Raw genomic sequence first — 26,512 nt, forward strand, 5'->3', positions numbered from 1 at the left:
AGTCAATTAGCGGGAAAAAATGGGAAACAACGGAAAGCGGGAATTTTCGATTTATTATAAAGAGCAATAGAGAGGGAGAGAGCGAGAGAGCACCCCTATATTCTTTGAGTTGAATGCATTTCAACTGAACTTTTTCCAGCTTTTTTTGTTCATATGATTCTAGCTTTAATTCAGCCCCAAATATTTTCTGCACTGATCAGCGTACGAGTATGTTCCGCCAGGTTGGCAGTGCTGCCGTGTTGCGCAGGTGCGCACATTGGAAATCCCACAACACTAGCGCCTCATCACTCGCTACGCATTTAACAAACAAAAAATCTCGCATCACGGCAATTGCATACGCTAGTTTTCAAGCGCCCCAGCCAAAATGGCCATTGTCGAGCATGACAACGTCTTCATATTTGTGCCAAATTTGATTGGTAAGTTTTGGCGGAACGAATCGGTCGAGTCCGCCTCTGGATTTATGGAATGAATACATACCTGAACCCGTGTGATTGTTCCTGCTGATGGGGCTGGCGCTGGCTGTTGCGGGGAGGGGGGCCGCGGGTGCGCCGTGGGGCCTAATTTAATTAGACGTGTGCTCGCATTGTCATGCAACCTGTAAAATGCACACTGCCAGTGCATGGACCAGCCCCAGCCCAGCCCAGAGCCGGCCCCACGTCAATGTCACTTCCCGTATCGATTGAGCCGTGCCGCTGATGAATGTTTGTTTGCTCTTCTCCCCGTTGCAGGCTACACACGCATCGTTTTGGCCCTGATTGCATTCTGGTTCATGTCCACGAACTATGTGATCTCCGGCTGGTGTTATATAACCAGCGCCCTTCTGGATGCCGTCGATGGACACGCCGCCCGGGCCTTCAATCAAAGTAAGCAATATCAAATCGAACGCTAGTATCTAGCGGGCTAGCGGGCACCCAGTGCCCTCATCAGGCCACATCGCACACACACAGACGCCGCCTGTACACACCTGTTCAAACAATGACTATAGTATCCGACGAGCCTTCAACGGAATTATTTGGCTATTTAATGTTATGCGCACTTTGCCCATACGAATGCGGCCTATCAACACACCATACCATATCGCCCCGCACATCCCGACAACCGCCAATCGACCGAATCGTATCTTTATGTAGTTGCGGCAGTATCTGATATTGGTTTTACCGCACGTCAATGCTTAATATGGTCATGGTTGGAGGGGGCGGCGGCCACTTCAGGCCCTCTATTCCGCTGAGGCATTGATTTGAACAATTAACCATTTCGTACCCTCTTTTGGGCTTCCAGGCACACGCTTTGGGGCCATGCTGGACCAGCTCACTGATAGATGCGGCACCACGGGCCTGCTGGTCACCCTGGCCTACTTTTATCCTCGCTACATGTTCTGGTTCCAGCTGTCCATCGCCATCGATGTGGCCTGCCACTGGCTCTTCATGCAAACGTAAGTGGTTGAGTTCCGCTATCAAACTCAATTAATCTCCAATCTGCAATGTGTGTGTATTGCAGGAGCGTTGTGGTTGGCCGAGCCTCTCACAAGGTCAACGAGAACTTTGTGATGCGTCTGTATTATCAGAAGGACATTTTGACCTTTATGTGCTGCGTCAACGAGCTGTTCTATGTTTGCCTGTACCTCTTGCATTTCACCTACGGTCCCCTCAGTGAGTATTTGTTGCGTCATTTTGTGTGCGGATTGGACTGACTTAATTTGTATATTCAACTTGAACTTTCACTTGAACTGTGATAGTATTCGGCGCCTCGCTCTTCAAAATACTGGCCTTCCTCACGGGCCCCTTTGCCGTGCTGAAGGCCTTGATCTCCGTGATGCACGCCTATGTGGCTGGCATTGATTTGGCCGCAGTCGATGTACGTGAGCGCCAGGAGAGGCGCCAGAAGCCCGACCCAGTGGCAGTGGCTGGCAAGAAGTTGGAGTAGGCGGCACTAGTCAAAATCCATTAAATGCCAACAGCTCCAACAGCTCCAGCTTTCAACTTAAAGTACTAAAGCAAAACAACTCTTGATTCCAGAAAGAAAACAAACAAAAAAAGCAAGAAAGAAGATGAGAAGTGAAGTAAAGCGTAGAGAAAGAAGGATAGAAAAAGAAATAGAAAAAAAAAACAAAGAAAAATATATTAGATTATTAATTATTTGTACGCGCTATTGCAATATTGTTGATTTTATTTTGTATTTTGATTAGTTATACGGCGGAGGGGCGTGCCCGCCACTGATGTGTATTTAAATATTCTAGAATGGCATGGAAATTGAGTGAGGGAAGCGATTCTCGTTCCATGCGCGCGAGCAACAATTCAAAATAATTGTTGTTGTAGTCGTAGCTGTTGCATATTTATTTTTGCTTCTTTTAGTCAATGATAATTTACATCTTTTTTGTGAAGCTTAACTAAAATATACACATATTTTACGTATCTGTATGCTAGATATATGATTGAACGTCGTCTATATATATATATATAGCGGATACTTCCAGGAGTAGCTTCAAACTCGTATATTCGTACGTGTAGCCCAACAGAATCTCATTTTGTACATTATTATTTTGTTTGTCAATTATATTGGTTCCAGACATTGCAGATTACAGACACAATCCATGTTAAATTCTCAATGTAACTAATGTATTCCTAATCATAAGTCAAGAATTGTAATTGGAGACCTGCATGAAATATATATATAACCATTATCGTGACCACTCCACCTGTGTTCCTCCTCAATCCTGGAGTATTGATATTGATAGGCAGACCTGTCAACACACATTCAATGTTTTCTGTCTTCGCACATCAAAAGGGAGAGCACAAAAAAACGTACACTTTTAATTTGTTTCGTACTTCGAAATTATACTCCTAGCCAAAACAAGTTTCTGCAAGTTTCGAGTACTTGTGCAGGTTTGAATTACGCGCCCAATTGCTCTGCGTTGCAGCCCTGCTCCAGACCAGACCAGCTGACGCATCTCTTTGCAGCCCTGGCCCTGGTAATTTGTATGTTTATATTTTTCTGGGCCAGGCCACATAAAGACAAGCCACTGCGGACAGCGGCTCAAAATGATTATAAACTGGAAGCGCCTGTCCAACATAGTGCGCTATACAGTGGCCTATGCTGCGATAACCCATTGCACATTTGAGTACATTGGCGACTTTGTACTGGTGAGTGTGATGTTCAAGGCTCCTCTGCGGTCCAAAGCTAATACCCATCTGCCCGCCCAGTGCAAAGGACCCTCGATGGAGCCGACTCTCTTCACGGACAACGTTCTGGTGACCGAACGGCTTACGAAGCACTGGCGCGGCTACAAGCCCGGCGACATTATCATTGCCGTCTCGCCGACCAATTCCAAGCAGTGTGTCTGCAAGCGTGTGGTGGCCGTCTCCGGCCAGGAGGTGCACATAGCCCAGCCCTGTTCGGTTGCCAACAAGACCAAACCAGCCATGATAAAGTCCTATGTGCCGCGCGGCCACATTTGGATTGAGGGCGACAACAAGGACAACAGCTGCGACTCCCGCGACTATGGCCCCATTCCCGTTGGTCTTATCCGCAGCCGTGTGGTCTACCGTGTTTGGCCGCTGGCCGACGCCTGTGGCGAACTGTAGGATCATCTGTAGATCTGTAGTACATCTTCTGTTCTGCCAAGCTTATTTTTATTTGTAATGCGATGATGTACCCTTACAAAGGGTATGGAAATTGTTTAGAGACTGTTAAAAAGAATATATATTTACGAAACGAATGATGCTTCTCATCCGGCAAGCAATCGTTCGCATGGCCGGGTAATCCCTTCCTCAATGCGATCCTTAGGAAATCCCAAGATTTTCGTTTGTTTGGCCAGTGGCTGGCCTTTCATTTGGCACATTTAACAATACAAAGTACATACAAAAATTAATCTCTATTTATCTACATTTTTGTGCAATTTCCCTAAAAACGTCGTCTGCCATTTTCAATTCTTTTGGCTTCCCATTACCATTCCCTTTCGCATTCGCATTCACAGTTTTGGGCCATCGTCTGGCTTCGACTGTCCGTCCACAAAGTACAGATTGTACTCCCTCTTGAGCACTTGGTGCACCTGATTGCGGCAGGTGAGCACCAGGCCGCGCTTCTGGTAGTCGAGGAATGTGTGCACAAACTGCCGATTCGTCTCGTGCACCTGGGGATGCTGCAGATACTCGGCGATGGGCATCCACTGAAGGCGGGCGATCTCGCGCTCGCAGCGCGTAAAGTCCAGGTTGAGGGGCTTCAGGGCAATCACCATATAGATATCGGAGCAGCCGAAGTTGCCGCCGTGCGCATGCCGCAGGCACACCACCGAACGGAAGGTGGTCCTGATGCCAGTCTCCTCCTCCACCTCGCGTATGGCCGCATCGATGAGATTCTCGCGCGGCTCCACATAGCCTCCTGGCAGCTTCCAGCTGTTGGGTATCATCGCATAGCGATCGGAGACCACCAGCACCTCGTCCTTGTCGTTGATCACCAGGCCCCCCACGCCCAGCAGGGTGTGGGCGTAGTTGGGCAGGTTGATGGACTCGTGTGTGGGCAGCCAGCGGTACATGACCACAATCCCGGTGCGGGCGTGGTGGAAGTCGAAGCCGGCCGCTGCCAAAATGGGCACCCAATCCGCCTGCTCCTTGTACACGCGAAACCAAATGGCACGGTTCTTGTTCTTTGTCCACCACTCCAATGATTCTGTGGGATATCAGTTTTCAGATTTCTTGATTTCTTTCTTGACTCTTATTTACTTACTGTTTAGCTTTTCCTCAAACTCGGACTTTTCGACGGTCTCCTCGCGGCCGTCCACTGTGACGCCAGCGAAGCGATCCGTTTGACCGCGAAATACGTCCGGCGGCGAGTCCATGGCCTTGTGTCTGCAATTATGTGCACATTTATATTTATGTACGTGCTATTCTGATACTTTTGCCTGGGTCTGGGTGTCTACTTACGAGTGAAACGCTCGAGTAAACTGCCGTGGCTGCTGTTGGGTGGCCTGCTCGCGCTGGTGCTGGGGGAATGTTGAATCGGAGGAGGTGCTTCTATTGGTCCGTAGGCGCCTTCTCCATGAATTGAACGCTTGCAAGGGTAAACGAGTACTGCGACCCAATATGGCTGTAGACAACATTAAATGATTGCGCAATAGCAACGGGCGGCGCCGTTAGCAGCAGCAACTTCTTCCAAACTTGTCACAATTTCCAGAGATTACCGAGATATAAAACGAAGCGTTGGGCTGGGCATGCTGCGTGAGAAATGTAAGAGGGTGGAACGAGTGAAAACACCAGCAGTAAGAAATCTGCAGCGCTCCAAACGTCTGTTCGATGTAAATCTGAAGTGGGGGTGGACCCTATCTCGTCTGGGAAAGAGATAAGCGTTAAGCGTTGTCATTGCAGTGACGTTGTTGAGTTCTGTTCCTGACATTTCGAATTTGGCGCGAGTTGGTGTCATATGCACATGCAATAGAGATGAGTCGTGACCGTTTCCCACGCGTTGGGACCTCTGCCGAAATGCAGTTTGAATGGATTTATGTAATAGCAGTAGCAGTAGCAGCGATTTAATCGGGTGTGATTTATAGCTAAAGTTTTTGATGGCCAGAACAAATGAAAACAGCTTGTTAGTTTGTTGCGATTCAATGATTTTTTGTTGTTCATGAATCAAGTGACACTCGGGAATAAGTAACGTAACAATAAGAGTAACCGTGACGAGTAGTCGGCCATCTCTGACAAGGAAACCTTGAATGGCAATTTGCTTGTGTTATTTATTTTAATTGCTTCCGGACCGGTTATGTGCTAGCTTTTATGGGAGGCGTGTGTGTGTGCGTTTATCAGCTGTTATCAACATCGTTCAGTCATTGTATGCACGCTTTATATAACAAACAAACCGAAACACTGCTTGCACTTACTGCACACTCGATACCTGTCACGGCTACTGTTGCCCACTAGGATGCCAACGAATTAGGGCGATAATAGAACCGAGCCGAACCCACTTTAATCTATGCACTGGAAAAAAGTAATATTTTTAAATACTTGCCTAGTAAGCAAAACAAACCTTACAATTCGAAAACACAGGTCTGCGCCCAAGATTGATTAACGATAGTTATCGACTTGTCGAGCCAGTGCTGGTAAACTCTTAGGGTGTACTGTTGTTCGCGCGCTTTATTTAATTTGAAATATTTACAATCGAAATGGTCATGTAACTCTTGGGGTGATCAAGAAGCTCGGATCATATCCGTGTTCTGCTTGCGCACTTTATTCAATTTGAAATATTTACAAGCGAAATGTTCAACTACCTTATCGTATACAAAATCTCTTTAGCCTGTCTTGAGTAGGCGAGGTATTTTCGATGGTTTGGGCAGCGGGACATCTTTACCACCCTGAAAGCGGTCTTCCGTGATTAGCCAGCTGTCGTTCAACGCCTTGGTGGCCGACATGCGACGTCGTGGATCAGGGTTCAGCATGGGCTTCAAGAACGAAACAAAGTCGCAGGCAGCGTTCGTCCCCCACTTGTAGTCGTGGATTAGATCGGAGACCAGGTTGCGCTTCTTCAGATGGGTAATGTGGAGCAGCTGTCCATCCGGCTGGAATATCTCCGACGAGTATACGCCCCGGTCAATGAGATACTGGGGAATGGGGCCGCACGTCTCGATGATGCTTGCGACGTGCATCTCGTCACTGGTGGTCGAGTCGGTCGCCTTGCCGGGCTCAAAGAGGTAGTTGCCGGTGGCCAGCTCCCAGAACATGCAGGCAGCGCTCCAGATGTCTGCCTTTTCGTTGTAGCCAGCGCCAAGGATCACTTCCACGGCCCGGTACTCCCGGGTCTGTATGTCGTCCGTATAGTGATGGTCGAACCAACAGGCATTGCCCATGTCTGCAAGCTTCACGGACAACTTGCACGGGAACAGAGCCGGATCTCGGCGCGCGACTATGTTGCTGTCCCGCACATTCACATTCGCATTCACTTTCGTCTCGGACAACCGATGTTTCCCCTGTTTTCCACCTTTCTGTCGAGCACTTCCGTTCTTCCACTTGCGGTTCGTCACCGGCGCCACCTTCGGCTGGTCCAGTTCTGCGGCACGATCGGCCTCCAGCACCTTCTCCTGGACGATGCGCATGAAAGCCACCGGGTTCTTGTAGAGAAGCTTCAACATTTTCGATCCCTTGGCCAGGCTCCTCTCCATGGCATCCGCGGCGTCAACGGCATCAGCGGCTGCATAATGGTGGTTGCCTGCTTTCAAACGGTTATTTTTCTTCACCGATCTCAAATCGACTGGCTCGCTGCTGTCGAAGGACTCGCAATCGAGGAGGAAGCTTTTCATGGCATAGGCGGCGGCGTCGGTGTCCTTCTCCAAGTGACCGAAGCGCTCCAAATGAAAGATGTCGTACTCCTCGAGGATCGTCAGACCGTCAAAGTTGAAGGGCATGAAGGGCAGCATCCCGGTCACGCCCATGCCGGCGGTGGAAGGGCTGAGGAGACTGCGACTGGCCAGCTGTATTAGATCCTCAACTGCGCGCCGGCGCAGCAAACGGCGATGCGTCTCGAAGAAGCTGGTCGTGCGCTTGATATGTCCCCGAAGCCGCTTCTTGGCCGTTTTTGTCAGCTTGGCATCACTGCAGCGAGCCTCTTCCTCACGGCCGGGCGGCATGGCAGCAGGGAGGGGATTCGCTGGAGAGTCGCCAGTTGGGCTGGTACGGCAGTGGGGCTTTCGGGTCGGAGGTTGCCTGGTGTGGGCCTCCAAATAGGTGTTGGCCGCCTCAGCGGCCTTGCTCCGCACATTGAGGTCGTCCGCCTCGAGCAGCACATTCTCGGGCTTGAGGTCCGTGTGGATGATCTGGCACTGGCCGTGCAGATAGGCCAGGCCCTCCAGCACCTGACGGGCAATCTGCCGGACATTGTAGTTGGGTATGCCCCGGTAGTTGGAGCGTTGGATCAGACAGAGCAGGTTCTGGCCGAGTACCTCGAACACCAGACAGTGGTGCGTGCCGTTCGGTCCGCTCGTAAAGAATTTGTCCGTGAGCGAGACCAGGTGGGAGCGCAGTGCGTGCGACTCGTACTTGGAAACCTGCTTCAGCAATGTGATCTCGTCGCACGCCGTGCCCGCAAAGTGCTCCGCCGATTTGCACACCTTGACGGCACAGTAGATCTCCGATTGCGTGTCGAAGCAGAGCCACACGATGGAGAAGTGGCCCCAGCCGAGCTTCTTCAGCACCACGTAGCGGTGGCTCAAGAGGTCGCCCAATTGTATCGGATGATAGCCCCCCACGCAGTAGTCGCTCGCGTTCTCCTCCACCCCATTGGTTGTCGAGCTGCCACTGCAGCTGCTGTTCTGGCCAAGGCCCAACTGTTGCACCGCGGCTTCGGAGAAGCAGCTGGAGGACACGGTCTCCTCGGAGCAGAAGCTCAGCTTCTCATCACTGTTCTGTGCAACCGATTCCTTCACCGAGCTGAAGCTCTTCCGCAGAGTCGCTTCAGTCTCGGGGTCGGACGCTGGAGAGGGCTGATCCACGGCTCCACAGTTACAATCGTCGTCGTCAGGGTCGAAGTCAGTGAAGTCCTCTTCGTCTGACATGTCTGCTGGCCCGCTGGAGCACCTAGACGCCAAATGCACACAAGATATTTAGTTTAAAAGGGAATTCCTCTCAATAACTACTAAATACGTTCCGAAAAATATTGAAATTTGTGCCACAAAATAGTTTTAGGCGACCTGAAACTAATCTGAAACAAAGCAAAAATGACTAATGGCACAAAAGCACGTATGATCTGGTTACTTGTGATCCGAACGTACTACTGCCGTGGCCAATGCTTTTGCTAAGGCTAAGGCTAAAAGATATCCGAGCACCTCAAACAGATCGGACAGATGGTTTCGTATAAGAAGGGACTAGGCTCTTTCGGGTATAGGTGTTATAGATCTTTCTATAGACAGGGCTGTGGTAAAGATTGGTTGTATTACCTTTGAATAGATGGTAGAACGACCAGAACTGGCAAATAATCGTATGGTACGAGTACACTACAATGATGTATGAGATCGATCCTCCCTAAAATAAGAAGATTGCTAAGATGATTAAGGAAAGGAAGTACTAAATATATATATACTCACAGTGTTATTCGTTCCTTATATGCTTGAAGACTTATTAATTTTTTCCGCTTTAGACAGTGGGATTTTGATTTGGCGGCTGAAAGTGCCTGTAGGCAAATAACAAAACTGGGAAACCCCCTCCTACTTAGGACTGAATTTACAAAAAAATAATATCATATAGATTGTTTATGAACGGCCACTTCGATGTGGAATGTGTGTTGCAGTTGCAATTGCGGGAATTGGATTGGGAGTGGGACCGGGTATGGGGTGTGCTTTTGTGCGAGTGCATTGATCTGGAAAATGCCATTTAAGGCAACAAAGCGGCAATACCAAAACATATAACCAGTTTACAGTGCCAGCGAAGGGATTATAAAGGATCGTTAAGTTGTTGCGAAATGCACATAGGCCCCGGAGTCAGCGGGATGCCGGACGACGGATGCCGCATTAAAACCGGAATCAAAGTCCCAATCCAAATCCAAATCGGAATCGCATCCACTCCGTCCAGTAGGTGTTCGTCTCAGGTGTGTCATCGATCGGAGAACAATAGCTCCCATTGAGGGTCTCACATTCGGATATGTTTGTATTTTGATTGCCAGCTTAACAACTTTTTTGTCCGCCTTTTTTAAGAGTGAAATTTCCCAAAAAAAAATATGAAAGAAATGTTACCCCTGCCGGGCGAATTTTCTCCACTTTTTACAATCGATATTTGCTCAGTTGTTTAAATAAATTTTCCGCTTAGGGTTGCTGCGCGACCTACTGTTTGCACACAATGGATTTCCATGCGTTTTAGGCTTAAGTGAAAATGCCTTGTCAAATATTTATGAAAGAATCGATTGCGTGGAACGGGGGGGCTGCGTACGAGTATATCTCTCGGGGGCCAGGGCCCCGAACGACAAGCCCAGAACTTCAGAGATGCGACCTGTGTGCGTGTCTGTGTCTGTGTCGAAAAGCGTTCGTTCCCAGGCGCGACTGCGCGACTGCGCGACTGCGCGTCTTCAACCCTTACCCTCACACCCTTCTCCTGGGCCATTTACCGCGTTTTTATGAAAATCTTGTTTGTAATTAGGGAGTTTTCCTTATCATTTGCCGAATGCCCTTGGCATTGTTTCTTTACCAATTAAGCGTCATTTTCAAGTGTCCCGTTTGGGTGAAATACACATCTATTTGCCTAGGCAGCACTTTCGTGCCGCGGAAAGAGGCGGACGGAGAGGCGTTTTGAATTTCACTTATGCCCATATAACTGGTTGCCTCCTAATGAACTGTTTATGTGCACACAATGGAATGGAAATGAACATAAATTAATAGTAATTTTCCCCTTTTTCCGAGGGGCCAAGCGCAAAACTCATTTCGGTTCTTTTTTTACATTTTTGTGGGTGGTTCAGCGCTTCTGGCAGCTGAAAAAATCGCGTTTGCACACAAAGAGCATTATAATTTAGGCACACACTTTTTCCTGTAGTTTTGCTGTTAATTTTTGACACGCATTTGAGAATATAAGCAGCTAACCCGAGATCCACATTGCACTCAAAGGCAGAGAATGAACGACTCAAAACCTAGAAGTTCCACCTCGTGGCAGCTTACAGGTGCTGCGAACTGGTTCATTTGGAGAGCCAAAGAGCAGCGCAAAATTGTGTGACTCAAAGAGAATTCGACCGGCTAATTCAATTCACAAACAATACACAAAGTGCCACAATAAAAATTAACAAGAATGCTTAGCAGTTTTTCAAAGTGTAAGCTCTTTGCGCTGGGCCACTCCGAACAGCTGATTCGATCTAGTTTTAGTTCACGCGCTGCAAATGTAAATAATGGGAGCTGGGTAGAGGTAATTGGCACATTTTGCAGCATTTTGGGCAATAGCCCGAACAATAGACGGGCACACAGTCTGCCGGAACGGGACGGGACGGGACGGCAGCTGCTGCATCATCGATTGGCACAACAAAGAATGCGACGCACGCCACACACTGCACTGCGAAAAAAAAGGAAAGGAGAGGAGAGGAACGGAAAGAAAAAAGGAAGAAGGTCGCCCAAGAAAAAAAAAAAAAAAAAACGATGCTGCAGCAGTAGGCGCAATAACTGCACATTGACATTGGAGGAAGCGCTGGCTGACTGCCCCGAACAATGGAAAAGTGAAGAATCTCCCAGAGGACAGCTGTCTGCCACAGGGCAGAACGTCTCCTTCAAGCAGGCATCTTCAGGGTATGTACGTCTACAGGGTATGTGATTTGATTGTGCAACTAAGTGTAGCAACACTAATGGGCTTTCCACCAGCAGCGGCAGGGCAGCGGCAGCATCGCCAGGGGCAGGCATTACGCGCGACTACGCGGTCAATTGGTAATTGGATTAGGGCAACCGGGCAACCCTTCCGCCCAGCATCCAGCATTCAGAGGGCCATGCAGCGGCAGTGACGATGAGCCGATGTTGACCCTGTGACCCGACGGCGACCCCTTCCTTGGCTGTGGGCTAATCAAGAGGGAGCTGGCCCTTTTGCTGCCTTCGCTGCCAAGGAAAACACGGAAATTAATTAAGAAAACAGAAAGTATCCGTATCTGACAGCAGACGCAGCCGCAGCCGCAGCAACAGCCACAGCGTCAGCCTCATCGCAGCTCTCGGCTTCCCCGGCTCACGGCTGTCCATCAAGGATGATCCCCGCATGGCTGCGTACCCGCGGCAGTGTCCCATCTAGTGTCCCGTAGCGGATTTTTATTACATGTAAGTTATTTACGCACACATCAGTGCATCACGTATCAAATGTTCTTTTCCCATTTAAGGAATTTGCATATTCCCTGACCTGACCCTTTTACCGACCGAATCGCCAAGGGGCTGGGCTGGGCTGGCCTGCCCTCTTGGAAGAGCTTGGAGTACATCTTGAGGAATCCATCTGTATCCCAGCTGCAGATCGTTGTGGGAAAGCCAGTCTCCAGCGGAGATCTGGAGCAGCACCGTTGATGATTGGAAATCAAATTGTGGGAAACTTCTGTGTGGGATGATGTCATACCCACCAGTCATCGGGTATCCTCCAGTCATTTATCATATCTGTTGGCGGCAGGATATGCGACAGGATGTGACTGGGCATAAACGGTGCCCGCAATCATTACCGCCAACCGCATCCTGGTGTCATCCCGATCCTGCGCATAAAGAGAAAGGCGAAACAAAGCGCCATTGTCGTGCTCCAAAAAACGTAGCGAATGGGCCATCGGATCGGCCAGAAACAGGAGCAGAATGCGCAGGCAGCTGCTGCAGACCGACCGCAAAGTTCGCGCCCATGTCCCGGCCGCTGTAATCCTTTAACTGTCACCAAAACAAACACAAACAGAGTCCACAGGATACAGGACACAGGACACAGGACTGACCTCTTCATTATAATATGAATACGGCGACAATCTGTGCCGGGTCATGCCGCACCGCGCCGCGCCGCCCTGCGATCAGGGCGGTTCAGCGAATCGGAAAATTATGCAACGCTCTCCGGCTTCTCAAGGCACTGGATTAGCGGCAAGGAGTCGCCCGACTGACCCCTGCGCCTGCTTTTATTGCTTTGTGTCGGACAATTGATTCTGTGACATACATTTCGGTGTAAACAGCTTTGGTCAGCTTCCCGGCAATCGACGCGACTCTACCTGGGAAAAATAGAGTCCTCAATGCCCGCCCTGCCCATTGGACGGGGCATAAGTCACGGGAATCACAGGGCTGTCCGGCAGAGTGCTCTCTATTTATACGGATCGCTTCAATCAACAATGGCCCAGTGATATATGGTCCATGCATAATGGTAATCTATAATAATTACATCCATCTGTGTGTTATTATAGCTCCAGTGCCCGTCGAGTGTCCTTTCAATGGAATAAATATGGATAGATTAAGGTCGATTAATGGGTGTAATTGTCGCATCATAGCTTGATTTATATACATTTTATTTAGGCTATTTATGAGAAGTACCTTAAGAATATTCGATATATTATGGATATAAGTCACACGGTATATAGAACACTATATTTCTTGATTTATAGATGGAGCTATAGGTGCTATAGTCTTCAAAGTATATTGTGGAGTATGAGTATTCATAAAGCTACGAATAGACTACAGACAACCTCATGGCAATCAAATTTAAGAGCTCTATGCAGCCTGGAAAGGTGGTCCCTGTGCTCTACCCAATCTCTACCCAAATGGCTTCAATGGCAATTTGACCCTGCCCTGCTTCCTGTCCGTCCACGCCCACGACCCAGCCTTGACTCTGCCCCAGGCACCGGCACAGATACTGGGCCACTGGTGTGTACTTACTGGGTGGAAACATGCCACAAATACATTAGAATGCACTCAATATGCAAACCGTGTACAATAATTGAAAACTGTCAGCGTCTGACAAATTTCCCTGTCGTAAAACCTGGCGGGTAGCCCTAAATTAACCCCCAAAGTCAAGGGCACGACATATGTGGGTTGGAAGTGAAATTTCCGAAAGTCATAAACTTGCGATCGACATCGACAGTGGCAGGCAGGTCCTTCTAGTGTCCTTCAGGGTTGTGTTAATGTGTGAGGCGCGTGGGTTTCCCTAGGAATCGTGGGCTCTGCTCTGGAGGGTGGCATTCGGGTTGCAATTTGCTGATAAACATCTAGCGGTGTATTTTTGACAGTTTATCATTATGCCGGCGAGCGGACCGCCGCCGGACCCCCGCATGGGGGTTGTTCTGCTCTTTTCCTGGCCATGGGTCAGGTCAGGGGATCATTACAGTGTAAACATTTGTACAATTTGTATTTAATTGATTTTCTGCACTGACAGTGGCGCAAGTTTTCCGTCATTAGCAGATCCAGTTCCGATATGTGGGACCTTAACATTTGTCTGATTAATGCACGCCCCAGACGACGTCGACGTCGACGCCGACGACGACCGGGCTTCTGTGGCATGGTCCTTCCACCGGTAGGTTCTCACGTCTCTGATCTTAGCATCTCGAGAGTCCTAGGACGCCAGGCTCCTATTGTGTTTCCTTATGGCTGCACACGACGCGCCAAAAAAGCGAAAATTCGCACACTCTCCGGAGATTTATTATTGGGCAAACACGCAAACACGGTGCCGCAGGAGCAGGAGCATAAATCTCAATCTGTCGGGCCAACGGGGAAGCGGAGAAATGCGAAATGCGAAATGCCAAATCGAAAACGAAATCATTGTGCCGAAATCAAAATTGAAAAAATTTAACCGCAAATTAGGCAATAAACAATAGCTAAAGCGGTCACGGGTTAATACGTTTAGCATCAGGCAGACACGACCTCCGAGGGTCGCAGCCGCCACACAAAAGGGTTAAGGGTGTGTTCCCGTTCTCTCCCGCTCCCTCCACAAATTTTAAACGTGTGCAAAAATATTGTAAATCCATGTCGATGCTCCAGTTATTTGGCTTTTGGGAAAATGTTTCCGATTCAGATTCGACGCATCAAATATTTCACATACATATGTATGCACCTCCTGGCAGTGTGGGGTGTATCCCATGGAATGCCAAGGTGCCAAGACACCTCGAAGAATGTTCGAGTTCGCCACGTGCACACACATGCATACCTCTGTACAAAGAAATGCCACAAAAGCGGAGTGCACTACGCTTCAGCACTATAGCTTCAGCAGTCCCCATAATTGAATCCAATCCATCCATCATCCACGTAAAATTTACGTAGATTTTTGCAGTAAACCCCAAACCACGGCTGCACAAAGCAAAAACCCTAACCTAAAAGCACACACGTACGCTTTGCGGCAGAAATGGCAGACATTTTGTGGAAAATCCCAGCCTGTAGGCCAGGTTAAGCAATAAATATACATAGCTGGTTGCATCAGCAGAATGTGCACGTGGACGCGTGCAGTCTCATTTCACGCAGAGATATTTTCGCACAGCTTCTGCTCTCTCTCTCTCTCTCTCTCTCTGGCACTTGTCCAAGCCCACGCACAAGCGAGAGGGCCGATGCACCGACCACAAGCAGCTTCAGCAATGCCATTCGCACACACACAAAGCCCAGCACGGCACACATACATACGTGGGCATAGGGGCTGGCGGTGTGCGTGTCAACGCTGGCAATGCTGCGCAATGGAGAAAATAAATGAGCGTGCGCAAATGTTTGTTTAATTGGATTATTTAGCCTCTAAGCGATTGCAAATTTTAAGAGATTCATAGTATTTTTTAAATTGGTGGAAAATATCACAAATTCCTGAAAAGAACATGCGCAAACAATGAAAAAACTGTGCAAAAAAGCAAATATGAAAACTTACTCGTAGAGGCGTGTGGGGGCTACCCGAGTCCTAATTAGAACCATCGGCATCACCCAGTTCGGATATCTCGTCGTCAGTCCAATAATGGTGCTCGGTCTGGGTCTGGGCCTCCGCCTGGGGCTGGACCTCCGTCTGGGTCTCCACGATGTGCATGGGACATTCGCGTTTGACAAACAACTTCATCATATAAATGCCTGCGGATTGGACATTCATGACGAATTCGAGGGCCAGCCACCCGGGAATATCTTACCAATCACGTCCAGCAACTGCTGGCCCAGTCCGTAAATGTAATTGAAATTAAAAAAATTAAGCATCTTGAACTTGCGATCTTATGCGAAGGCGTCGAGAAATGCGAAAAGCGGAAGTCGGGTGTCTCGCCGAGTTGACAGGTTTGACAGGTCGCTGGCATCAAACAATCGCAGGCCTGATATTCGCATATCGATGTTTCTGCAGCATGCGGCTAATCAATTACGCAACATTTAGTAAAAAGAGAGGGTATTCTTTGCTCGATAGCTTTGTGTTTTATTCAAATTTAATTGAAGCCATGCATTAATTTCTTCCCCGAAGGAACCTGATCGCCTCTGCGCGCCTGTCAAACGTTTGACAAACTTCCACGGCGTTTCCCGCCCGACGGACTGGCATTGATGCGCGGATCGACATGGGTCCCATGGCCATGCCTCAGTCCCATTCGGGAACGGTCCTGGATGGGGAATGTCTGTCACGTCATTTGCATTTTTAACCCCTTTTCTTTGTCTAATGATGCACACAAGTCGCGACGTCTTTGCCGCCTTGCGGTCGCCTCTCCGTCTTCGAAGGGAGGCACACCACACCACACTGGCCGTGTCGATTCCCCCTTGCCAGGGCGTCTGGCAGTTTGCGCCAAAGATTTATGGGCGACTGCGACTGCGACTGCGACAGAGACTTTCCCCGGCAAAAGACCATTTCCATTTGGGTTGCTTTATGCGTGGATTGATCCGTTCGCTGCCTCAATAATTTCTGATATTTTGGTAATTTTCTTCACAATTAAATATGCAAATGCCCTCGCTAAGCGTTTGTTTGCAGGGCGTTTGGTATTGTCTATTGGCCCGCAGAGTTCTCTGCCGGAGCAGGACGCATCCATCACCTTTTGCCCAGAGAAAACTGAACAAATCCCACAAATTATGGAACACAAATCTAAGCAAAGATCCTGCATGGAATGGAACGATGATCAGCCAGAGAAGGTGGCGGAACTCAGCTCTACTTGACCACCGCTTGGAGGATCCTCTTCCTTCCACAGAAGGGAGTTTCAGGATAGAGCAAAGGATTAACAGAAACTGCCCAGACATGCGTGTGACTTTATTCTAGAGGAAGTTGGGGATCTGGCCTGTAGTAGCCCGTTTTCCCCGTGATACAGGGGTTGCCTTAAAGATGAGATGTGATCTATAGCAAAGGACTATGACTCTATGAGTTGCTTGAGATTAGAGTTTAGGGGATTTGCTTCAGCCGGAACCTGTGAATTTCGACAACTGAGATTAGCAAGATAATGCACTCGGGATGCACGAGTCTATGATCTCATTGCATCGCTCTGCTGAGCCTGGCTGCTGTCCGGGATCCCGTTTCAGTTCATCCAAGACGAATGCCGATTTCAATGGTGTGTCGTAAGCCACAGTTTGGACTAATTAAGTGTCGAAAGGATTACCAACGCCTACCCACGGAGATGGTGATTTACGACCTGCTACCTGTATCCTGCATTCTGCATCCTGCATTCCGTAGCTGTGTGTGTCCAGCCTCGATCCTCGGATCCTCATTAGCATGAGCCACCTGAGGTGTGGATCTAATGCGTCCGACTTGGGCTCAGCGCGTGTGCCATTCATTGCGGATCACTGAGAGGAAGGACCGCCATTCATGTTCATTCAGAGACCTCGTCCCATTCTGATTTGCTAATCCTTTCCTTTTGTGTTGCATGGAAACTCATTTAGGCTTAGTCCGCCGCCAGAGAGACTGCTTTCGTATTGCAGGCGAATCTTGGCGACAATCTCGGCCAAGGCAAGAATCCTTTCATGCCGTAACCTTTGCCATTGCCGCCGCCTGATCCTGCCGGTCCTGCAGCTGCATCGTGGGCGCTGCCAGTGTCGTGCATTTGCATCTGGCTTAAGGAGGGAGCAAATCTTAAGACCTCCTTTGTGTGCTCAGAGCTCCTTTCAATAGAGTCCTGCCACAAACAGCTGTCCGCCGCCTGCCAGTGATTGACACGGCCAGAGACGAATGGTATCCCAATCTTTGTCGTCTGGGCCTGTGTTTGCCTTTGCATAACATCCATTATGTCTTTATATGGGTGTATTCAAATGATGGGCAGCGCAGCCTTCCACTGCGCCTGTCAGCTGTCTGCTGTCCGCTGTCCGGTGTCCCGTGCCCGTCGGTCACGTGCCCACGTGTGTCCACTCGGGGGCACCGGCACCTCAATTTTGGGCACATCAAACGCGCGACTAACTCCTGTAATTGGCCCTCTCTCCTCCGCCCCGTCCCACGGCAGCTTATCGTAATTGGATCTTGCTTTTACTCTGGGACTCTGTTCTGCTCAGCTCTGCTCTGCTATTTTGACTATGTCATGTCACATGTTGCAAGGAACCAAGGAACCAAGCCGGCACAGCGGCAGGGAAAGATACTCACGCGTATCGATGTCCCCAAGGAAAACATCAGCGTCCCTTCGCGACCAAGGGCTCTGCCCCTGATCGAAGGAAAGTCGAGGAGTCGAGAGTCGCAGACCCTTGAGCAATTTATTGCTCAATTTATATTTGCTTAGACTGCCAATAGTTCAATAATTCATAAATGCAAGGAGCCTATCATGTGTCTCCTGGGAATTTGCATAAATGCGATTTGCATAAGGCAGCTGCCGCCTCGTCCCGTCTCGTCAGGGGTAGTGCCCTGCCCTGCCCTGCCCTGCCGTGTCCTGACTTTGCCTCCTTGGCTCCTTGGCGCGACGCGAAAGGTGTGAGGCCATGTAATAGAAGTCCTGCCACGACTCTACCTGGCTCCCGCTCCGATCTGTTGTTGTTTGTTCCCGTGTTGTTTTGATATGTAAGTTGATATATGATATTTGATTCAGACTTTTGGGTGTCGCGCAAGGACTTCGGCTTCAACTTCAACTTCAATTATGGCAAATGGCAAGCACAAAAGCTAGTTATGGGCTGGCTCTCGGATATGGTTTCCTGGCTTTGATGCTGGCTCTCTGGGTGAGGTTTTCCCTGCCTTTTCCCTTTTTTTTTGTTTTTGCATAGTCACAGCTGCCACCTCTATGCAAAATACGAGTAGGAGTCGCAGTTGCAGTTGCAGTTGCAGTTGGTGTGGGGCAACTTTTAGTCAGGGCCTGTCTGTCGTCCCATATGGCAGGGCCTCGAGGTGCAGTCTAGCGTGACGCACGCTACCTGTACCTGGCTCCGGCTCCGGCTCTGGCTCTGGCTCTCCGCAAGTTGCACTGACAGTCGGACAGGAGGGTTCGACCTTTGCTGAAGTGCGTTTGTAAATTTGTTTGCCAAATCAATTCAGATCGAGAGCGCGCGGAAAATATCCACAGAATGGGCATTGTGTCACCCTCCGATCTCCAGTGACAGGCCAAGGCCACCCTGTCACCCTTTTCTCTCAAGGCGCTTGGGCCTTTGCCGATTTGCCGATCTTCTTCATTAGTGCAATGCGGAAAATTGCAAATGATTCAATTCTAATCCGCTCAGAAACTCTTTGGCATCATTTAAATTTCTGCGCACTTCAAGTGAGAGGACGATTCGGTGTCTCACGGGTTGGGTCGGATCGGATCGGATCGGGTCTCGTTCCCCCATCACTCAAGGGTTTAAAGGGTTCCGCGCCGATCCTCAATGATTTTGTCACATCCCGACGCTGTCAAGTGAGCCGCACTTAATGAAGTAGCAAAGGATCGCAGTGCATCCTCCCGTCTGCTCCTTAGATTGCAACAAAGATCGCACACAGTTTCGCACAGCGCTTCGCCCCGGGAGGGAGTCGAGTCTCCAGTCTGCTGGCAATTGTTATAATAATATTTTCAATGACATGACAGTACTGTCCTGGTCGTGGCCCATAGATTTGCATTAATGATATGCGGCCCGATGATGATGTGCAACATTTGTTAGAATGCTCTCCTTCCCAGGGCAAGGGTTGCCTCGCTCTCGCTCTCGTCTCGTCTCGTTCTCTGGGTGACTGCATCTTGATGGGTTTTTTTATGTTTTTTGTTTAGTTGAAGTCCTCTCCGAGGTGTTGGGTTGCCTCGCCCAAGGAATATTGGCAATTATGCCAGTCGCTTGGTGTCGGTAAGATGATGCATGAGGATATTATGCAGATCGTCCTGGAGAGACGGAGAGACAGAGAGACAGAGAGAGAGAGAGATCGCATATAATCCAGATCTAAGAGCCCAGAAGATTGATTATGTCGACGGGGCCTGTGACTAGGCCAGGCGCATCCTCAGCCACATCGATGCTCCTTTCTGTGACCTTCTTTCCTTGCCACACTCTTCGGGTTTCCGTGGATCGGAGGATCGAGGATCAGAGATAGATTGATTATGTGAAGAGGTTCGTCGTGGAATACTTAATTGTTTATATTAAAACGAAGCAGATCTCTTCTCAGCTGCGATCTGCCGCAGTGAATATGTTAATGATCCTTGGCCTCTGATCTTCTTGGATTGCCATGCGAGGCAGCAGAATTTGATAGATGGACTATGTCTGTGGGTCCTCCTAATGATCCTTCCTGAAGGTAGAGCCAAATAAAACATCAAGTTTGATTTGTTTCATGGGTTTGTAATTGTAAATGGGGTTCTACATACCTACTTTCCCACTGCTCGGCTTGATTTTCAGCTGTGACCGCGGTTGAAGGTCCTTCCGTGACCTTTGCACCTGCTGCTGGCCGAGTGTGCTTGATGTGGAGCGGTTTGGCAGCAAACAACATGTTGTCTGCCGCATAATTGGACCGAAAAAAGCAGCCGCAGGACAATGCCCTGGCCAACAGGTGAGTTTTCGGCGCTGTCGAGGGATACGGCTTGTTAGAGCCTCGCCACAAGTCTTGGGCCAGCGACCGTCTACGTCTTCGTCTGCGCCTAAACTGTTTAGCGCCTTCTACTGGCTAGAGGAGGAGGAGACCCAGGAGGAGTCCCAGGAGGACTCCCAGGCGTGTGTGTGTCCGTCTGTCTAATGGATATTAGACTGCCTCTGGGGTGGAGTACCCGCAGAACGTACACACATACATATGTGGCAGCAGCAGCAGCAGCATAACTGTTAAATGTCCTTTGTCCTGGTATTTCTGCGTGTGTATTCTGTTTTTGCACATGTTGACGCGACAGCGACTGACTCCGACTTCCTGACAGGACATGCAGGAACGAGCCAAATGCCTGCTTGCCTGCACTCCCCGGCCAGTCCATTGTCTGGGCTGTTTTCGCAACTGTTTCGATCGATTGCCGCGCGATAAGGCCGGCACTGGGACGGCGAACGGGGGACGCGGGACGGGGCACGCGTTGCAAGGCCAGCGGACACTGAAGCGGGCAACAAAGTGCGGGTCGAAAGGTGCGTCAGCGTCAATCGACGCCGGTAGCCGATCGAGTGGCTACATCCACTGCATTCACACACCGATCCCGATCCGATGCCGAGTCGACTTTTGTCACTGTCCAAAAATAAGCGGGTGCCTCAGCAGCCAGCAATATGTGTGTGTGCCTGTGTGTGTGTGTGTGTGTGTCGCTTTTCCATTTTCGCCACTCGAGAAACCGTTTAAATCGCAATTAGAGTTTTGAAGTGTGCCCGCTTTTAATGGGCGATTTTTCACAATTTTCCCCATTTTCAGCGAACAAAAGTGTGTCCTCAAATGGGTTTCGAATTGAGAGGAGAGCCGCCGATCGACCGATTTCCGATTTCTGGCACTCCATTAACTTGTCCACAATTGCAAAATGACACTCATGCAGACAACAATTCAATTAAATTTCGGATAGAACTGGAAAGGGGGACATCTGTTCCACTGTTCCACTGCGTGGCAAGCCCTGCGAGCAGCTTACCGATTGTTTTATTTGCATATTGCCGCTGGTTCTTTTCGGAATTGCCAGATCTAGGCGAATGCCGTGTGGAGCGGAGGAGAATGAACACCAAAAGGAGTGCAAAAGCACACACTTACGGGAAAGCAGAGGCAGAATGAGATAGAAACACATAGAAAGAAGTATTGAAAGTTGCAGAGACAATATGGACCGAATAAAGCAGTGCAGAATCATCGATTGAACCAGAAGAACCAGCAAACATGGGATAAATCAAAAGCGAATGAACAGAAAGAGAAGTACGACGTTAAGAAGTCAGGAGAATCAATTGAAAAATATTAAGCAAATACAAAAGCGAGGAATACTAGTTCTTTTTGGGGTTCGGCGTCTGTCTAATGGGACTTTAGATGTAAAACCCACGAGGCAATAGTTTTTTAAGTATTTCTAACCTGAAAAGCTGAAGAGAAATGAATGAATCCAATGATATGTAATGAATTTTAGTGACCACATTCTTTGGGGTACTTCTAGGAAGCGCGTGCATGGCTTTATCTTACTGGACGATCGGTTATGGAACTGTGACTCTTTTAACTCTCGGCCTCATTACGCGGCAACCATCCAGAACAGGAGGATGGCAGTCGGTAGAAAAAGGTACGTCCTCGTACAGTGCAGAATGTCTGCATTGCGTAAGTATCCGTTTCACTTTCAATCAAAACGAAATTAAAGAAATGCATGTTAAATGACACGAGAAGTCCAGAACGGGAGCGGGAATGGGAAAGGCCATCATTAGCCGGACGCGCCAGAACCCAGAACCAGATAATAATGGGCAACAACCCATAAAAAGAAACGCCAGCAAGCGACAACAATGACAACTACAACGACGACGACAACACACGGCGACGGGGTACGAGGCGGATGTTAACCTCTCGGCGACTTGGCCAGGGAAATGCCTGGAGAAAGTTCATATAGATAAGGACAAGGGTATGACAGGACCGGACCTGTGCTTTGTTGCGCCGTGATTTCGGGTGGGCTGGTCAGCCTGCTTGACCGCCGCTGCCCAACCGAAGAAAGCCCCGGCCACCCTGTCGATCCTGCCCATTCATATCACATAATAAAGTATTTTACTTTGTTTTTCCTGTCATATCACACAAAGAGACGGACATGTGTCGGGTGTGCTGGGTGTGCTGGGTGTGCTGGCTGTGCCCTGCTGAACTCGTCCGAGCATGCATTTTCTTATAGTCGATGCTACATGCTACTCGGACGAGCAAAGTACTTGCGGACCAATGAAAGTTTCACGCTCTACTGATCATTGCCATGGGAAGAAGGTTGTGTCCGTCTGGCTTGGGGTCTGGGAAAAGTGTTAACCCATTTCTAGCCCATGAGAATTTGCATAGATCTGGGGTTGGACAAAATGTTATGACAGCTCATTTAACGCCCAAGTCTCGAGTGGCATTGACCATCGATCCAGCGACAATCCTTCGGCCAAAGTCTTGGACAACCAATTATCATAATTGACGGTTCGCTCTTCCCCGAACAGCTGGTGGGCATTGTCTTCTGGTGCTTGTAGTTCTAGTGCTCTGCGGGTGATCAATCGGTCTTTGAGGGGGTTCTCTAGTTCCAGTTTTGGTTAGTAATCCTAATCGTTCGAGGCCTGTAGTCTTGTGCCTAGATTTAAGACTTTTCGTCACTAAATGGGAACTCATTCTAGTGGAAAGTTCTGGTTCTGCGACTATGAATTATCTCTAGGAATAGATATTCATGTGAGACCCTCTGGCCGGGATTGCTTATGGTGATCTGGGATCTGCTTTCTCCTTGATTATCTCTCGTTTCCCAGTAATCATTATGGACTTAAGACCCCATATATGTAGTACCTTTCCCTTAACCCGACTCGACCACAAATGTTTAGTGACAAATGCGGCCCACCCCTTGCCCTCATTATAGCCAAAAATTCCCGAACCGAACCGAACCATTCCTTGGACCCACATGATGACTATTGCTAGTGCCAGAGTCGGGATCGTGATCGTGATCGTGCTCGTCAGCCCAGATGGGCCATGTCCCGCTATCAGAGCATTAAAACGCTCATTAAACCAGGAGCCATCGCTGTGGCTGTGAGAAGCACTTGGACCTGGCCTCTGCCCGGCTCTTGCACTCTTCCGTGCACTTTCCGCAGAACTCATGCGCCACGCTCCGGTGCCCCTGCCCCCTCTGGTCGAGCGAGGTGTTTTGCATAAACTGCTGGCTCCTTTGTGGTTTCTTCATCGAAATTATGGCACCCCAGACTCAGACCCAGACCCAGACCCAGAGCCGGCCATGTGGGAACCTTTCTTCCTTCATTCCGTTCGTCAGAAAACGTTGCGCTTGCATAAAAAATGATTTATTCCTTACAATGATTATACGACAAAAAAAATGTTTACGGCTATAAAAAAAAGTTATAAAAAAAATTCGAGTCTCCCAGAGAAGAGCCTCAGCTGGCCTCAGACATCGAGAAGCTGAGGCGTCTCTTGGTGGCGTCCCTGACCTGCGCCTGCGCCTGCATCCACATGGCATCCAGCTGGCACGAGGCTTCCAGCTCCTCGCCGCCCAGTCCCAATCCCAATCCCATTGCCAGAATGGGAATCGGATGCTCCTCGTCCAGCTCGCAGTCGCTGGTCGAGTTGTGGCCGCTGTCGGGGCTGATGTGGCGGATCTTCTGGGCGGAGCGGGCGGCCGCCAGCAGCTTCTGGGCCGACTGCCGTACGCTGGAGGAGATTCTTGTCGCGATCTTCCGTTTGCGCCGCACCACGCGCTGCCTCCGCAGCTGCAGTGATCGCCTCTTCCCCTGGGACTGGGACTGGGACTGTGACGGTGACTGGGACTGGGACTGCGGCTGTCCATCGACGGTAGCCGGCTGGGGGGAGCGCACCTCCCGCTCCTCGTAGCCACTCGCGTGGGGTGACCTCCAGTACTCGCAGAGGTCGCTGGCCGGGTCGAAGGCGGGCCGGTAGGTGGGCGAGTGGGTGGCGGCAGCGGCGGCGGCGGAGGAAGAGGTGGTGCTGCTCAGGGGGTGGTGTCTGTGTCGCTGGCGCAAACGTTGGCGCGGCTGCCTGGGGGCCGGCGCCTTGCGGGTGCTCTCCAGAATGGCGTCGATCATCCGCTCCAGGGTCACGTCTCCCATCTGGCTGGAGCTGGGCGTGGTCTGGCCGCTCTTCGTGGCAGGGGCCTGGGGCACGGGCAGGGGAAGGGGCAGGGGCTTCAGCTCCAGGTAGCGTGGCTTCTCGAAGTAGCTGTCGGGGATGCCCATGCCGCGGAGTGCGAGCAGCGGACCCGGTATGATGGCCGCGCTCGGGGAGTACTCCGCCTCGAAGGTCGGCAGCGTGGAGGCGTAGGCGGTTGGGCGGAGTGTGGGCGTGGGCGTGGGCGTAGTCAGGGGCGAGGACATCATATTGCTGAGGTCCTTGAGCAGCGGGGTCCGTGGGTGCACGGGCAGGGAGCTGGCTGGCAGTGGCGTCGAGGTCAGCTGGTTCTCCTTCCCCTGTCCGTGGGCGAGGGCCAGGCAGAGGGACTTCCGCTTGAGCTTTCCCCGCAGGGCATGGAACTCGCTGTAGCTGCTTGCCCCTGATCCAGCTCCAGCTCCAAGTCTAGGTCTAGCTTCTGCTGCAGACCCAGCTCCGCTGCGCATTGGCGTGGCTGTGGTCTCCTCCATGTACGAGGGTCGGGGCTGGTTGACGGCCCACTTGAGCATCTTGTTCTCTGGCGAGGTCTCTGGCGAGGTCTCTGGCGGTGTGGGTGAGGTGGCGGGTGCTGCAAGTGTGGGAGAGGGGGAGAGAAGTGCGGTTTAGTCTCGTGCTGGAGCTGTATCTAGATACTTATTTGTATCTGTGTGCGGTTCTGTTCTGTTTGTTCTGTTTGTTCTGTCTGGAATCCAGAGCTGGTCGGCTTTTGCCGCAAAAAGTTGCCGGGTGAGTTTTTCGGGAATTTTGGCGCGCTTTCTGGTGGCCTTTTCGATTCCCAAATCAGCGAAGCGGCAAAAATGAAATCAAGAAAACAAAAAGAGAGAATTCCAGGCAATCAGCCTCCCCCCGGGCAGTCGCCGCCGCCGTACCCCGTTTTGCATTCGGACACGAACTGGACACGGACCTCCAGTGGAATACTAATCGAATATCCCTAATTGCAAGTCCATGCATCGCTGGCCGCGCAGCAAATGCCTCTTAATTTCACTTCCATTTACCTCTTCACAGATTTCTGTCCACTTCAAAAAAAAGCACAGATTGCACGGATTCAATGGGTGTATTTTTTCTCTATTTGCAGATGGATATTCCAGGGCCCGATCTGGGGTTCCTTCGGACGCGGCGCGAGTGAGTGTACGAGTGGTGCGCCTGCGCGCCGCGAAGTTCGTTTCGAGAGTGACTCTGTTCGGCTCTGCTCGGGTACGTCCACGACTTGGCCAACGGCGCTAAAAGCGGCAGAGACCAGAGAGAGCGCGCAGAGGGAGAGCGAGAACGTCGAGAGAGCAGAGAGCAGAGAACGTGTTGCATTTTCTGAGAGCGGGAGAGCAGGAGAGCGGTTGAGCGGGTGAGCCGGCGAGTTCCACTGCAACAGTTTCGAGCTCTCTTCAAATCGAGAAAGTGGGTGGAATGTCGCCTTGAACGGCCATGGCTGGTATGTTATGGAATGCAGTCGATGTATTACTTCATTAGACCATTCCAGGCAGGAGTCGGTAAGATTTATCGGTTATGTGTGCAGCTCCAGGGGAAAGTTATCTAGGACTTCAGAGCCATTATCAGTCGATTTGGTCTATATGTATTGCAAATTGTATCTGTTATGTTTACTTTTTGGAAAATCCATTTAAAGTGGCCTGTATCCTTATCCAGGTCTATATTTTTCCTGGTTTCAGTATGCATAAGAGGTAGAACCTGCAAGACTCGATCACCATATCATTTTATGGTTGACATGGGAAAAAGAGTTTGCTTCCAAGTTCTGAAGAGTTTAATTATTGATTTGTAGATTGAAATAAGATGAAATATGCAGACTTAAGCTTCAACAGAAAATATGGGTCGAACAGGAACCTTTTATTGTTTTGGAAAGTATTTCAATCAACCAAAAGATGTGGCTTGTGTTTGGATCTATGGACATCTTTGGTGTAATCTATAAAGAAACCATTAAAGGCTCACCATATAAGCGGTAGATAATGCAAAGTTATCAGACGACTAGTTTAGCCTCAAGCCCTCCTATCTGATGTACACATATTTATGCAAAGCCCAGCCCAATCTGA

General features: G+C 49.8%; 5 protein-coding genes and 1 long non-coding RNA gene across 8 annotated transcripts; 3 read left to right on the plus strand and 3 right to left on the minus strand.

The window, feature by feature from the left end:
* The first annotated feature begins 262 nt into the window (after positions 1–262).
* Positions 263–2,689, plus strand: LOC108162006 (CDP-diacylglycerol--inositol 3-phosphatidyltransferase). Its single transcript, XM_017296495.2, has 5 exons — positions 263–416; positions 729–863; positions 1,279–1,432; positions 1,498–1,649; positions 1,736–2,689. Exons 1-5 carry the CDS (start codon positions 365–367, stop codon positions 1,921–1,923), a joined length of 681 nt encoding a protein of 226 aa, XP_017151984.1. The 5' UTR covers positions 263–364; the 3' UTR covers positions 1,924–2,689.
* A 292-nt stretch (positions 2,690–2,981) lies between these two features.
* Positions 2,982–3,715, plus strand: LOC108162013 (mitochondrial inner membrane protease subunit 1; the record flags this gene model as incomplete). Its single annotated transcript, XM_017296508.2, has 2 exons — positions 2,982–3,140; positions 3,201–3,715. Coding segments are annotated over 2 exons (540 nt in total), but the record flags the coding sequence as incomplete, so codon positions are not given.
* On the minus strand, positions 3,647–6,064 carry LOC108161992 (nudix hydrolase 8). Its single transcript, XM_017296463.2, has 5 exons — positions 6,021–6,064; positions 5,870–5,966; positions 4,920–5,209; positions 4,723–4,844; positions 3,647–4,665 (listed from the first exon to the last, which is right to left on the minus strand). Exons 3-5 carry the CDS (start codon positions 5,093–5,095, stop codon positions 3,968–3,970), a joined length of 996 nt encoding a protein of 331 aa, XP_017151952.1. The 5' UTR covers positions 5,096–5,209; positions 5,870–5,966; positions 6,021–6,064; the 3' UTR covers positions 3,647–3,967.
* Positions 6,065–6,194: 130 nt separating this feature from the next.
* Positions 6,195–10,573, minus strand: LOC108161978 (SRSF protein kinase 3-like). Its single transcript, XM_033386077.1, has 4 exons — positions 10,485–10,573; positions 9,062–9,191; positions 8,915–8,999; positions 6,195–8,555 (listed from the first exon to the last, which is right to left on the minus strand). The coding sequence occupies exon 4, from the start codon at positions 8,531–8,533 to the stop codon at positions 6,278–6,280; it is 2,256 nt and encodes a 751-aa protein (XP_033241968.1). The 5' UTR covers positions 8,534–8,555; positions 8,915–8,999; positions 9,062–9,191; positions 10,485–10,573; the 3' UTR covers positions 6,195–6,277.
* Positions 10,574–10,648: 75 nt separating this feature from the next.
* Positions 10,649–13,111, plus strand: LOC108162022. 3 transcript variants are annotated; one of them, XR_004471204.1, is made up of 3 exons: positions 10,649–11,250; positions 11,306–11,746; positions 11,806–13,111. It is a non-coding gene; the product is annotated as an uncharacterized LOC108162022 (long non-coding RNA). The 3 variants fall into 3 exon arrangements; XR_001775531.2 differs by having other exon boundaries at positions 11,309–11,746; XR_004471205.1 differs by having other exon boundaries at positions 10,649–11,233; positions 11,309–11,746.
* Positions 13,112–23,619: 10,508 nt separating this feature from the next.
* LOC108158109 lies at positions 23,620–25,632 on the minus strand. The gene is made up of 2 exons (XM_033386048.1): positions 25,469–25,632; positions 23,620–25,041 (listed from the first exon to the last, which is right to left on the minus strand). The coding sequence occupies exon 2, from the start codon at positions 24,980–24,982 to the stop codon at positions 23,726–23,728; it is 1,257 nt and encodes a 418-aa protein (XP_033241939.1). The 5' UTR covers positions 24,983–25,041; positions 25,469–25,632; the 3' UTR covers positions 23,620–23,725.
* Between the last annotated feature and the right edge of the window lie 880 nt (positions 25,633–26,512).

Source organism: Drosophila miranda, chromosome XL, assembly GCF_003369915.1.
Source record: "Drosophila miranda strain MSH22 chromosome XL, D.miranda_PacBio2.1, whole genome shotgun sequence".
Taxonomy (NCBI): domain Eukaryota; kingdom Metazoa; phylum Arthropoda; class Insecta; order Diptera; family Drosophilidae; genus Drosophila; species Drosophila miranda.

Bases quoted from the DNA above. Each gene is read 5' to 3' on its own strand.
- LOC108162006 (XM_017296495.2), top strand. From the start codon at position 365: ATGGCCATTGTCGAGCATGACAACGTCTTCATATTTGTGCCAAATTTG. The intron at 417-728 runs GTAAGTTTTGGC...TCCCCGTTGCAG, and splicing joins ATTTGTGCCAAATTTGATTG to GCTACACACGCATCGTTTTG. The intron at 1,650-1,735 runs GTGAGTATTTGT...GAACTGTGATAG, and splicing joins TTTCACCTACGGTCCCCTCA to TATTCGGCGCCTCGCTCTTC.
- LOC108161992 (XM_017296463.2), bottom strand. From the start codon at position 5,095: ATGTTGTCTACAGCCATATTGGGTCGCAGTACTCGTTTACCCTTGCAA. The intron at 4,845-4,919 runs GTAAGTAGACAC...ACATAATTGCAG, and splicing joins TTTACTCGAGCGTTTCACTC to ACACAAGGCCATGGACTCGC. The intron at 4,666-4,722 runs GTAAGTAAATAA...GATATCCCACAG, and splicing joins GTTTGAGGAAAAGCTAAACA to AATCATTGGAGTGGTGGACA.
- LOC108161978 (XM_033386077.1), bottom strand. From the start codon at position 8,533: ATGTCAGACGAAGAGGACTTCACTGACTTCGACCCTGACGACGACGAT.
- LOC108158109 (XM_033386048.1), bottom strand. From the start codon at position 24,982: ATGCTCAAGTGGGCCGTCAACCAGCCCCGACCCTCGTACATGGAGGAG.